The sequence below is a fragment of the Oenanthe melanoleuca genome, chromosome 22 (assembly GCF_029582105.1).
Source record: "Oenanthe melanoleuca isolate GR-GAL-2019-014 chromosome 22, OMel1.0, whole genome shotgun sequence".
In the NCBI taxonomy this organism is placed as follows: Eukaryota; Metazoa; Chordata; class Aves; order Passeriformes; family Muscicapidae; genus Oenanthe; species Oenanthe melanoleuca.
This window is the reverse complement of record NC_079355.1, coordinates 1297428-1309086: the sequence shown is the minus strand read 5'-3', so window position 1 is coordinate 1309086 and position 11659 is coordinate 1297428. Positions and strand designations below refer to the sequence as shown.

The following is an 11659-nucleotide window of genomic DNA, read 5'->3' as shown; positions in this document are numbered from 1 at the left end:
TTTTTTTTTTTTAATTTTTTTTTTTTTATTATTTTTATTTTTTTAATGTGTTTTTTTAGAAACACAAATTGCAGGGACTTTGCTGCCTTAGCTGAGAATCGGGGCAGGAATTGCACAAAATCATCCTTTGTGGTTTTGGGTTGGTTTTTTTTTGTTTTTTGGGGGGTTTTTTTTTTGTAGTTTTTTTTTTTTTTGGGGGGGGGGGTTCCCCAAACCAGAAACAGCTGGAAAAAAACCACCCCAAAAGAAGCCAAAAGTGTGGGAATCCTGGAGCTGCCTTCAGCCTCCCACCCTCTGTTTTAAAGGAGCCTCTTGGAGCCTCCCTCCAGCAGGGGGAGGTTTTTTTTTGGAAGACAAATCCTTCGTTTACATCATTTTTTTGTGGATCTCAGTGTGTTTTTTCAGGGTTGGGTCTTTGCCTTATGCTGGGGAAAATTTAAAAAAAAAACAAAAAAAAAAAAACAAAAAAAAAATGGGACTTGAAAGTGCCCAGCTCTCCCCACATGAGCCAAAATTCCCACCCTGGGACAGCAAAATTCCTGTTGCTAAAACGTGACAAATCCCTCTGGGGGTTGGTTGTTTTTTTGGTTTTTTAAATTTTTTTACTGATTTCTACATTTTCCTGTACTGATTCTGTAAAATATTCAGCTCAAATTGAAGAATTTTTGCACAACCTTCGGCCACTTTTGTACGTTTTCCTTATTTAAAGGTAGGACACGGAGTCTTTTGATGTGATTGATGCCTCAGATCTCTTCCCTCTTTTTTGTCCTTAACTTTTTTTGTGGATATGAGATATCTCTTGGAATATAAAAGTTTTTAATCCATTGTGTACAATTCCCTCAGTGTGTTTCACAAGGGAGTGAAGGTGAGAAGAGCTCCCAAACCTGATCTATCAGAGGCCAAAAAATGCCCTTTTCTATCCTACCTCTCGCCCAGCCTTTAAAACAAACAAAAAAAAACATAAAAAACTCACAAAAATGGAAAAAATGTGAAAAACTTTTTTTTTTAAAAAAAAAAAAAGGGAAAAATGAAAAAACTGAGCTGCTTGTGTGTGTTTTGTCAGGTGTGGGCACAGGTGGTGTGGTGGGGTTGAGAGGGAGTGGGTGGAGCTGGGGGGATTTTGGTGGGGAAATGAGTGGAATTTGGGGGGAGAAAGGCAAAAATTGGGGGAGATAAAAAACTGGGGGGAGAAAGGCGAAATTTGGGGGAGGAAAGGGGAAATTGGGTCATTCTCTCCGCTGGGGCTGATGGGAGTTGTAGTTCAAACGGCTTAGGCGCTTTAGCACCTCCTTGGACTACAACTCCCAGCAGCCCTCGCGGTGCACCACGTGATGCCATCAGACCAATAGGAGCGCACCGGTGGCGGAAGTGGAGCCCCCCTCACGGCGCTCCCGGTGGCGGTAACGGGGACCGGGACGGGCCGAGGTGACGTCAGAGGCCGCGAGAGATGCTGGGAAACCCCGGGAGACGCCGGTGAGGGGGGGGCGAGACCCCCCGGGTCTGACCGTGAGGGGAGCTGGGACCTGGTGGTGAGGGGAGGGAGAGACCCCCGGGTCTGACCGTGAGGGGAGAGACCCCCGGGGCTGGTGGTGAGGGGAACCGGGACCTGGTGGTGAGGGAGAGACCCCCGGGGTTGGCCGTGAAGGGAGCCGTGGTCTCGCCGTGAGGGAGAGACCCCCAGGTCTGTCCCTGAGGGAACGCCGGGTCTGGCCGTGAGGGGAACATGGGGACCAGAGAGGGACGGGGCTCGGTGGGACTGTGGCTGAGGAGAAGAGGCTCCCCAGAGGGACAGGAGGGGACACCATGTGGGAATCGGGCTCTGCTCCCAGGGAACAAGTGACAGGAGAAGAGGGAACGGGCTCAGGCTGTGCGAGGGGTGTTTGGGTTGGATTTTGGGGAAATTCCTTTGTGGAAAAGGTTGTCCTGCGCCGGGCAGTGGCAGAGTCCCCATCCCCGGGGGTTTATCAGTGCCAGTGGTGGCCCTGGCGTGCTGGACCCGGTGATCCTGAAGCTCCTGTCCTCCCGAAATGTCCCCGTGAGATGTGACACAAACAGCGCTGCCACTTCTGCCCAGTGTTCCCCCTGCCCTGAGGGCTCCGTGTGGCCTCTCACACCTGCCCCGGGTGCCAGGAACCCTCCCAGTGTCACACTGGGGCAGGACAGGGCACAGGGGACATGTGGCAGGGCTGAAGTCACTGTCCTGGGCGGTCAGAGTGCTGCAGGGTCCCAGTGTGGGCACCCACGGGGGAACTGCCCCGTTCCTGCCCCGTTTCTGCCCACAGTTCCTCTTTTCTGGGGCTGGACAGACGCTGGCAGGGTGGCACAAGGACCAGGAGGGGTGGCACAGGGACTGTCAGGGCAGCATAGGAATTCTCATGGTGGCACAGGGATAAGGCAGGGTGACCATTGGAGTGGCACAAAAGTGTCAGGATGGCACAGGGACTGTCAGGATGGCACAGGGACAGTCAGGGTGGCACAGGGTTAAGGCAGAGTGACATCAGGACCCACAGGGACCAGGAGGGGTGGCCCTTGGAGTGGCACAGGGACAAGCAGGGTGGCACAGGGACTGCTGGGGTGACCACTGGGGTGACACAGGGACCATTGGGGTGGCACAGGGATCAGATGGGGTGGCACAGGTACTGTTGGGGTGACCAGTGGGGTGACACAGGGATCAGATGGGGTGGCACAGGGTCTGCCAGGATGGCACAAGGACTCTCAGGGTGACCCCTGGGCTGACCCCTGTCACTGCCCTGTCCCAGCAGCTCCCCTCTGTCCCCAGCTCCATGGATCCGTGCCCGGGCCGCCCCAAAGCCCCGTCCTTCCTGTCGGACCTGGGCAAGGCCACGCTGCGGGGCATCCGCAAGTGCCCGCGCTGCGGCACCTACAACGGCACGCGTGGGCTGAGCTGCAAGAACAAGACGTGCGGCGCCGTGTTCCGCGCGGGCTCCCGCCGCCAGCCGGGCGCCGACGCCGTGCGCCTGCTCACCGGCTCGCCCAGCCAGCTCTACTCGGTGCGCCAGCGCGACCAGCGCTGCTTCGTGGAGCTGGGCGTGTCGCAGACGGCCATCCAGACCCCCGAGGGCACGCTCATCACCCAGCTGAGCTCCGGCCGCTGCCACGCGCCCGCCTGCGCCAGGGCGGCGGCCGACAAGCAGTGCCAGCACCTGAAGCTGGCGCTGGGCTGCCAGGCCGAGGCCACGCCGCTGCCGCTCAAGAGCTCGGTGCTGGGCACGGTGCAGGCGCCTGCCGAGGCCAAGCAGAGCCTGTGGGAGCTGGCCACCGAGCCCACGGGGCCGCTGGTGCAGAGGGTCAGCAAGAGCGTGCTGGTGGTCAAGTGTAAGGCCAGCCAGAGGCACAGCCTGGGCTACCTGCACGCCAGCTTCGGCCAGCGGCGCTTCTCCTGCGCCTGCCGCGCCCCCGGGCACGGCCACGCCAAGGGGGACGACGAGGAGGAGGAGGAGGAGGAAGAAGAGGAAGAGGCGGCCCCCACGCGCTGCATCCACTTCCTGGCCTGCATCTGCGCCTTCGCCAGCGACGACAGCCTGGCCCAGGAGTTCTCCCACTTCCTGGCCTCTGACGCTGGTGGTGGGAATGGGCAGGGCTTTGGGGGGCTGGGGGCACCCTGAACCAGCAGCCATTGCAGGGTTCCCAGTCACTGGGGGTGGGTTTGTGTCCTGCCAATGGCAGCTGGGGGGCACAGCCCACTGGATTGGGGGTCCCTTTCCAGGGCTGGAAACTCTGAACCCCTTCCCAGAGCAGCCTCTGGGCTTCATTCCCCTAAACCCTCCCACAGTTGGAATATATGGGGTTCATTCCCTGTGAAACCACTGCAGGAATATCTGGGGTTCATTTCCCTAACCCCGCAGCAGGAACATCTGGGGTTCATTCCCTCTGGTCCCCCTCCCACAGCAGCAACATCCATTAAGGGGGTTCTGCACCCCAAAAGCTGCACCTCAGTAACCCCACACAGCAAGGTGAAAACCCATTTGGAGTGGGATAAACCCCCCCTCCCCTCCAGGGAGCCCCTGGGCAGGGTGGGGGTTCCCTGGGGACATTTGTGTCCCTGTGGTCGGGATGTCCTTAGGGACAGACCTTGTGTCCCCAGGTCTGAAGGGCACAGTGATCCCCCAGCTGCTGCGCGGCCCCGCAGCCACAGCACGGCCTCGGGGGACAGCTGCAGCCAGGGCCAAGAGGAGGAGGAAGGACCTGGCAGGTGAGTGTCCTGGGGGGGCTGGGGGTGCAGTCCCCCCAGGGCAGCTCCAGATGTTGGGCCCTGGGAAGGGCTCTGGGATTTATGCTCCATGGGATTAGATCCAGCTATGGAACCTCCATAGCAGCTCCATGGGGTCAGATCCAGCTGTGGAACCTCCGGAGCAGCTCCAGGTGTTGGGAGCTCCCCTGCCCAGCCCGTGGGGGTCGCTGGGGGGGTTCAGGGGTTCAGGCCCAGGGCAGGGCGGTGCCAGGTCCCCCCTGGGGACGGTGGGTGACAATCCCTCCCTCTGCCCCACCCCCAGGGCCGCAGGGGCCCGGCCCCCTCCTGGCTCCGGACCCGGCTCAGCCCAGCCCCAGGAGGAGCGGCCTGAGGAAGCCCCCGGTCGCCTCCTCATCCTCCTCCTCCTCCTCCTCCCTGAAGAGACACGGTGAGCCCCATTCCCACATCCCTTCCCTGTCCCTGCAGGCTGTCCCCAGGTGTCCCAGAGCTCTGGGGGTGATGTTTGGGGCAGGTGACATTCCCGTGTCCCTCCTCTGTCCCCTGCAGGGTGTCCCCAGGCGCTGGATGAGTCCCAGGTGTCGCTGTCCTTCCAGGAGTGGCTGGGCAGTGTCACAGAGCGCATCCACCAGACCATGCACTACCAGTTTGAGGGTGAGTGTCCGGCTGGGAATGTTCACCTGGAGAAAGGAGGGATCCAGAGAGAGCTCCCAGCACATTCCAGAGCCTAAAGGGGCTCCAGGAGAGCTGGAGAGGGACTGGGGACAAGGGATGGAGGGACAGGACACAGGGAGTGGCTTCCAGTGGGAAAGGGGAAATGTAAATGGGATTTGGGATGGAGTGAGAGTGGGGAGGGGCTGGGATGGAATTCCCAGAGGAGCTGTGGCTGCCCTGGATCCCTGGAAGTGTCCCAGGCCAGGCTGGAGCACCTGGGACACTGGGAGGTGTCCCTGGGTGGCACTGATGGGATTTGGGGTCATCCCAACCCAAACCATGCCAGCATTCCATGATTCTCAGGCCACTCTTCTCCTTGGGGGACATTTTGGGAACACCTCTGATGCCATTTTGGGCAGGCTGTGTCCCTTTTTGGGAACAATTTTGGTGCCATTTTTGGGAACACCCCATCCTCACCATCCGTGCCTCTCACTCCCAATGTCACCCTCCCCTCCCGCTGACCAGATCCTCCAAATCCCAACCCTTTCCCTGGCAATTCAACCACTGCTGATCCCACGAGCCACAGGGACACTTTGGGGTGAGAATTTGGGACCCCCAAGCCCCTTCCCTGACCCCTCTGTGCCCCTCCAGGCCACCCAGAGCCGCTGGTTTTCCACATCCCCCAGTCCTTCTTCGAGGCTCTGCAGCAGCGCATCTCCAGCGGCAGCGGCAAGAAGAGGCTGCCCAACTCCACCACGGGTGAGGAGAAGGGGGAAAACAGGGAGAAACCCCAGGAAAACAGGGAGAAACCCCAGGAAAACAGGGAGAAACGCCGGGAAAACAGGGGAAGACCCCAGGAAAACCCCCAGGAAAACAGGGAAAAACGCTGGGAAAACAGGGAGAAACCCCAGGAAAACCCTCAGGAAAACAGGGAAAAACCTCAGGAAATAGGGAGAAGCCCTGGGAAAACAGGAAGAAACCCTGGGAAAACAGGGAGAAACCCCAGGAAAACAGGGAGAAACCCCGGGAAAACAGGGAGAAACCCCAGGAAAACCCCCAGGAAAACAGGGAAAAACGCTGGGAAAACAGGGAGAAACCCCAGGAAAACCCTCAGGAAAACAGGGAAAAACCTCAGGAAATAGGGAGAAGCCCTGGGAAAACAGGAAGAAACCCTGGGAAAACCTTCAGGAAAACAGGGAAAAACCTCAGGAAACAGGGGAAGACCCCAGGAAAACAGGGAAAAACGCCAGGAAAACAGGGAGAAACCCCAAGAAAACCCTCAGGAAAACAGGGAAAAACCTCAGGAAACAGGGAAATACCTTGGGAAAACCCCAGGAAAACAGGGAAAAACGCCAGGAAAACCCCCAGGAAAACAAGGAGAAACCCTAGGAAACAGGGAGAAACCCTGTGAAAACAGGGAAAACCCCAGGGAAACAGGGAAAATTGCCAGGAAAACAGGGAAAAACCCTGGGAAAAAAGGGAAAACCCCAGGAAATAGGGAAAAAAACCCAGGAAAACTCCACAGGGAGCTGGGTTGGGGGTTTGTTGGGGGCATGGAGCGGATTCTGCGCTCCCCAGAGGGTTCCTGGATTTTTCTTGGCTGCTCTGCCCAGTGAGAAATGATGAAGGGGAGAAATAAAGAGGGGGGAAAAAAGGGGTAATAAAATAGAGGGGGAAACAATAAAGGGGGAAAAAGGGGTGGAAAAATAAATAGGGGAAAAGAGGCAAAAATGGAGGGAAAGAGACAGAAAAGGGAGGGAAAAGTGGTAAAAATGGGAGAAGATACAAAAAGGAGGGAAAAGAAGGAAAAAAGGGAAAAGGAGAGTAAAATAAGAGAGGGAAAGAGGTAGAAATGGGGGGAAGAGACAAAAATGGGAGGTAAAAGAGGCAAAAAAGAGGAGGGCTTTAAAAAAAACAAAGAAAAATGGAAAGAGAGGGGGAAAGAGCCGAGGGGCCGCAGCCCCCCGAGCCGCCCCCGACCCCTCCCGCAGCCTTCGTGCGCAGGGACGCGCTGCCCCTGGGCACCTTCTCCAAGTACACCTGGCACATCACCAACGTCCTGCAGGTGAAGCAGATCTTCGACACGCCCGAGGTAAGGCCGGGACATCCCCGGGCCCCTCCCAGCCCCGCGGGGCCGGGCCTGAGCGCTCCCCGCCCCGCAGGTGCCGCTGGAGATCACCCGAAGCTTCGTGCAGAACCGCGACGGCTCCTACGAGCCCTTCCGCAGCCCCCGCGTGGAGGTGGAGAGCCTGGCCGAGGGCCACGAGAAACAGCCCCCGCTGCGGCCCCTGGAGCTGCAGACCTTCCTCAAAGTCGGTGAGGCACGGGGGAGCCCCAGTTATAACGGGAGGGGCATGAGGGACCCCGAAACAGTGCCCAGAAAGGGCAGGGTGGGATCCTGAAACAGCGCCCAGAAAGGGCAGGGTGGGATCCTAAAACAGTGCCCAGAAAGGGCAGGGTGGGATCCTAAAACAGTGCCCAGAAAGGGGAGGGTGGGACCTCGAAACAGCCCCAAGGAGGGGTACGGTGGGACCCTAAAACAGCCCCTGGGAAAGGGAGAGTGGGATCCCAGAACAGCCCCAGGGAAGGGCACAGTGTGACCCCAAAGAGCAGCTGGGGGGGAACCCCAAAACCTCAAGGAGGGGCACGGTGAGATCCCAAAACAGCGCCCAGAAAGGAGAGGGTGGGATCCCAGACACCACCAAGGAGGGGAACAGCATGACCCCAAAACAGCCCCAAGGAGAGTCAGGGTGGGACCCCAAAATACCCCTAGAGGGAACCGGGTGGGACCCCAGAACAGCCCCAGAGAGGGCACAGCGTGACCCCCAACAACCCCAGGGTTGGGGTCCCCGGGGGGGGGGGTGCAGGAGGGAAGCAGGGGTCCCCAGGCAGGGGTCCCCAGGCGGGGGTCCCGCAGCCACGCCCCCGTGCCCCCCCAGGACACACGTCCCCCACGCAGAAGGAGCCCACGCCCTTCACCATCGAGTGGATCCCCGACATCCTGCCGCGCTCCCGCCTGGGCGAGCTGCGCCTCAAGTTCCAGTACGGCCACCACGGGGGGCCCCGGCAGCCCCCCACCCGCGGCACGCCCCCCGCCGAGCCCCCCCCGCTGCCGCTGCCCCCCCTGGGCGCCATCGCCTTCCCCTGAGCCCCCCAAAAAGGGACGGGGGGCTCGGGGCGGGGAGGGGCACCTGGGAGAACCCCCAGAATAAAAACCGGCACCCCGACAGTGTGTGAGTGTGTGTGGGGGGAGACGGAATGGGGGACCTGGGAGACCCCCAGAATGGGGGGCAGCACCTGGGAGACCGCCAGAATGGGAGGGGGGAAATCTGGGAGACCCCCAGAATTGGGAGAGGGAAGGGAGGGGAAATCTGGGGGACCCCAAAATCAGGAGGAAGACGGTGGCACTGGGGAAACCCCAAAATGAGGCGGGTAGAAGGTGGGGGGCATCCTGGAGACCCCCAAAATGGAGGGGAGCACTTGGGGGAACCCCTCAGAATGGGGGGGACAAAGAGGGGAAACCCGGGTTACCCCGAAAAGGGGGGGCACCCGGGAGACCCCTCCAAAATGGGGGTACATATGGGGGGAAAAGGGGAGGGCACCCCCAGACCTTCCCAGACCCCCCGGTGGGTCTGGAGGATGCCCAGCACAGTCCTCAGTCCCCGCCTATCCCCAGTGCTCCCAGTATCCCCCCCCCAGTATTCCCAGTATCTCCCAGTATCCCCCCAGGGTCCCGTCCCCCCGCGCTGGCCTCCCGCCGCCAGGGGGCGCTGCCGCCCCGCCCCGAGCCAAGATGGCGGCGGCCGCGCGCGCGCTGCGGGTGAGGGGAGAGCGGGGAAAGGGAAACACCGAAAATGGGGAAAAACACCGAAAATGGGGGAGAAACAGGGATAGGGACAAGCAGCGGGATAGGGGGGGACGGGGGGAGACATGGGGACAGGAGGGGCAGCGGGGGCTGCAGGCCCGGCAGCGGCACGGGCCCGTGAGGGGGGAGTGGGGACACTGAGAGTGAGGGGACACCGGGGACACTGGGAATGGGGATACTGGGGATGGGGACACTGGGGATGGGGACACTGAGAGTGAGGGGACACTGAGAGTGGGGATACTGAGAGTGGGGACACTGGGGGCACTGAGAATGGGGACACTGAGAGTGAGGGGACACCGAGAGTGGGGACACTGAGAGTGGGGATACTGGGAATGGGGGCACTGGGGACCCTGGGGATGGGGGTGACAAGGGACATCGGGTTTGGGGCACGCTGGGGATGGGGCACGCTGATCATGGGGGGCAGTGTCACAGGCCCACGGGCTGTGGTGACACTGGGGACAGGGTCACCAGCTCTGGGGCCACACCAGCACTGTCCCCACTCTGGGGACACCGGGACTGCTCCTGGGGCACACTGGCTGTTACAGGGGACAGGGGATGTCCCCCTGCCAGGCTGTCCCCAGCCCTGTCCTCTGCAGGTCCTTCCCCGAGCCCTGCATGTCCCCAGTGCCACCCGGCAGCTCCACACAACCCCTGCCTGCCTCAAGGTGAGTCCTGGCGGTGTCCCTGTGTCCCCGTGTCCCCTGACCCCGCTGTGACCCCGCTGTCCCCCTGACCCCGCTGTGACCCCGCTGTCCCCCCTGACCCCGCTGTGACCCCGCTGTCCCCACAGACGCGGGCGGCGCGGGTGCGCGCGGGCAAAGGGGACAAGATGGTGACGTACGAGCAGGCGCACGCCCCGCACTACATCGGGCACCGCAAGGGCTGGCTGTCCCTGCACACCGGTGGGTGACGGGGGACACGGGGACAGGGCACGTGGGCGTGGGGGGACACGGGGACAGGGCATGTGGGCGTGGGGGACACGGGGGACCCCCTGGGGTGGGATGGGGACAAGGGGGGATTGTGGTCACAGGGTGTTGCGGGGACAGGGATGGGGGCAGGAGGGGACAGTGAGGATGGGGACAATGGGGACATGAGGGGATTGTGGTCACGGGGTGTTGTGGGGACAGGGTTAGGGACAGGACTGTGGGGATGGCCTGTGAGGACACATGGGCATTGTGGGGACAGGGCACTGTGGGACAGGTGGACATCATGGGGGGGACACAGAGACATTCTGGGGATGGGGACACTGGGACATGTGGGCATGGTGGCACAGTGACACATGGGGACAGAACATACAGCTCCTCTGGTGCCAGGACCACACCTGGGCACCCTGTCCCTCAGGGAACCTGTGTGGCGAGGCTGGCAGTGCCCAGCGGGCAGTGACCTGTGCCATGTGTGTCCCCTCAGGGAACCTGTGTGGCGAGGCTGGCAGTGCCCAGCAGGCAGTGAGTGACCTTTGTCACTCTGTGTCCCCTCAGGGAACCTGTGTGGCGAGGCTGGCAGTGCCCAGCGGGCAGTGAGTGACCTGTGTCACCCTGTGTCCCCTCAGGGAACCTGTGTGGCGAGGCTGGCAGTGCCCAGCTGGCAGTGACCTGTGTCACTGTGTGTCCCCTCAGGGAACCTGTGTGGCGAGGCTGGCAGTGCCCAGCAGGCAGTGACCTGTGTCACCCTGTGTCCCCTCAGGGAACCTGTGTGGCGAGGCGGGCAGTGAGTGACCTGTGTCACCCTGTGTCCCCTCAGGGAACCTGTGTGGCGAGGCTGGCAGTGCCCAGCGGGCAGTGAGTGACCTGTGCCACCCTGTGTCCCCTCAGGGAACCTGTGTGGCGAGGCTGGCAGTGCCCAGCAGGCAGTGAGTGACCTGTGTCACCCTGTGTCCCCTCAGGGAACCTGTGTGGCGAGGCTGGCAGTGCCCAGCGGGCAGTGAGTGACCTGTGTCACCCTGTGTCCCCTCAGGGAACCTGTGTGGCGAGGCTGGCAGTGCCCAGCGGGCAGTGGAGGACGCTTTCCTGCGGCGGTTCCTGTTCGGGACGTTCCCGGGGCTGCTGGCGGACGAGGTGGTGCTGAAGCGCCGCGGGAACCTGCTGGTGATCTGTGCCCTGCTGGGCCGGGCACTGCCTCCCTACAAGCTCTACTTCCTGCTGGGCTACGCTGAGACCCTGCTGGGCCACTTCTACAAGTGCCCCGTGCGCCTGGAGCTGCAGACCGTGCCCGCCCGCGTGCCCTACAAGTACCTCTAGGGCTGGGATAAACCCATAAACTTCTTACTGGGAATGTCTCATAAACATCCCTAAAGGAATGCTCTGGGATGTCCTCACTGTGCCCTACAAGTACCTCTAGGGCTGGGAGCAAACCCATAAACTTCTTACTGGGAATGCCCTATAAACATCCTCATGGAATGCTCTGGGATGTCCTCACTGTGTCCTACAAGTACCTGCAGGGCTGTGAATAAACCCATAAATGTTCCACAGCAGTGCCCTATAAACATCCTCATGGAATGTTCTGGCATGTCCTCACTGTGCCCTACAAGTGCCTCTATGGCTGTGAATAAAACCTATAAACATTCCACAGGGAGTGTCCTATAAACAACCCTAAAGGAGTATTCAGGGATGTCCCCAATGCCTGTAGAGCTATGAACAAACCTATAAACCTCTCACAGGGAATGCCATATAAACATCCTCATGGAATGCTCTGGGATGTCCTCACTGTGCCCTACAAGTACCTTTGGGGTGGGAATCAACCTATAAACCTTCCACAGGGAATGCCCTGTAGCCAATCCTAAAGGAATGTTCTGGGATGTCCCCACTGTGCCCTACAGGTGCCTTTAGGGCTGGGAATAAACCCATAAACTTCTTACTGGGAATGCCCTACAAACGACCCTAGAGGAATCTTCTGGGATGTCTCCAATGTGCCCTACAAGTGCCTGTATGGCT

At 60.2% G+C, this 11659-nt stretch overlaps 2 protein-coding genes across 7 annotated transcripts; both read left to right on the top strand.

Moving 5' to 3' along the window:
• Nucleotides 1–55: 55 nt before the first annotated feature.
• Nucleotides 56–8135, top strand: C22H2orf42 (chromosome 22 C2orf42 homolog). 6 transcript variants are annotated; one of them, XM_056508848.1, is made up of 9 exons: nucleotides 56–1473; nucleotides 2780–3585; nucleotides 4106–4213; nucleotides 4515–4640; nucleotides 4760–4864; nucleotides 5516–5623; nucleotides 6930–6956; nucleotides 7027–7180; nucleotides 7804–8135. In XM_056508848.1, the coding sequence occupies exons 1-9, from the start codon at nucleotides 1448–1450 to the stop codon at nucleotides 8099–8101; spliced, it is 1758 nt and encodes a 585-aa protein (XP_056364823.1). In that variant the 5' UTR covers nucleotides 56–1447; the 3' UTR covers nucleotides 8102–8135. The 6 variants fall into 6 exon arrangements, with proteins under 6 accessions (XP_056364823.1, XP_056364825.1, XP_056364819.1 ...); XM_056508850.1 differs by having other exon boundaries at nucleotides 7824–8089; XM_056508844.1 differs by having other exon boundaries at nucleotides 1331–1473; nucleotides 6856–6956; nucleotides 7824–8135.
• A 491-nt stretch (nucleotides 8136–8626) lies between these two features.
• MRPS24 (mitochondrial ribosomal protein S24) lies at nucleotides 8627–11292 on the top strand. The gene is made up of 4 exons (XM_056508854.1): nucleotides 8627–8684; nucleotides 9326–9394; nucleotides 9520–9631; nucleotides 10683–11292. Exons 1-4 carry the CDS (start codon nucleotides 8658–8660, stop codon nucleotides 10964–10966), a joined length of 492 nt encoding a protein of 163 aa, XP_056364829.1. The 5' UTR covers nucleotides 8627–8657; the 3' UTR covers nucleotides 10967–11292.
• Nucleotides 11293–11659: the final 367 nt, after the last annotated feature.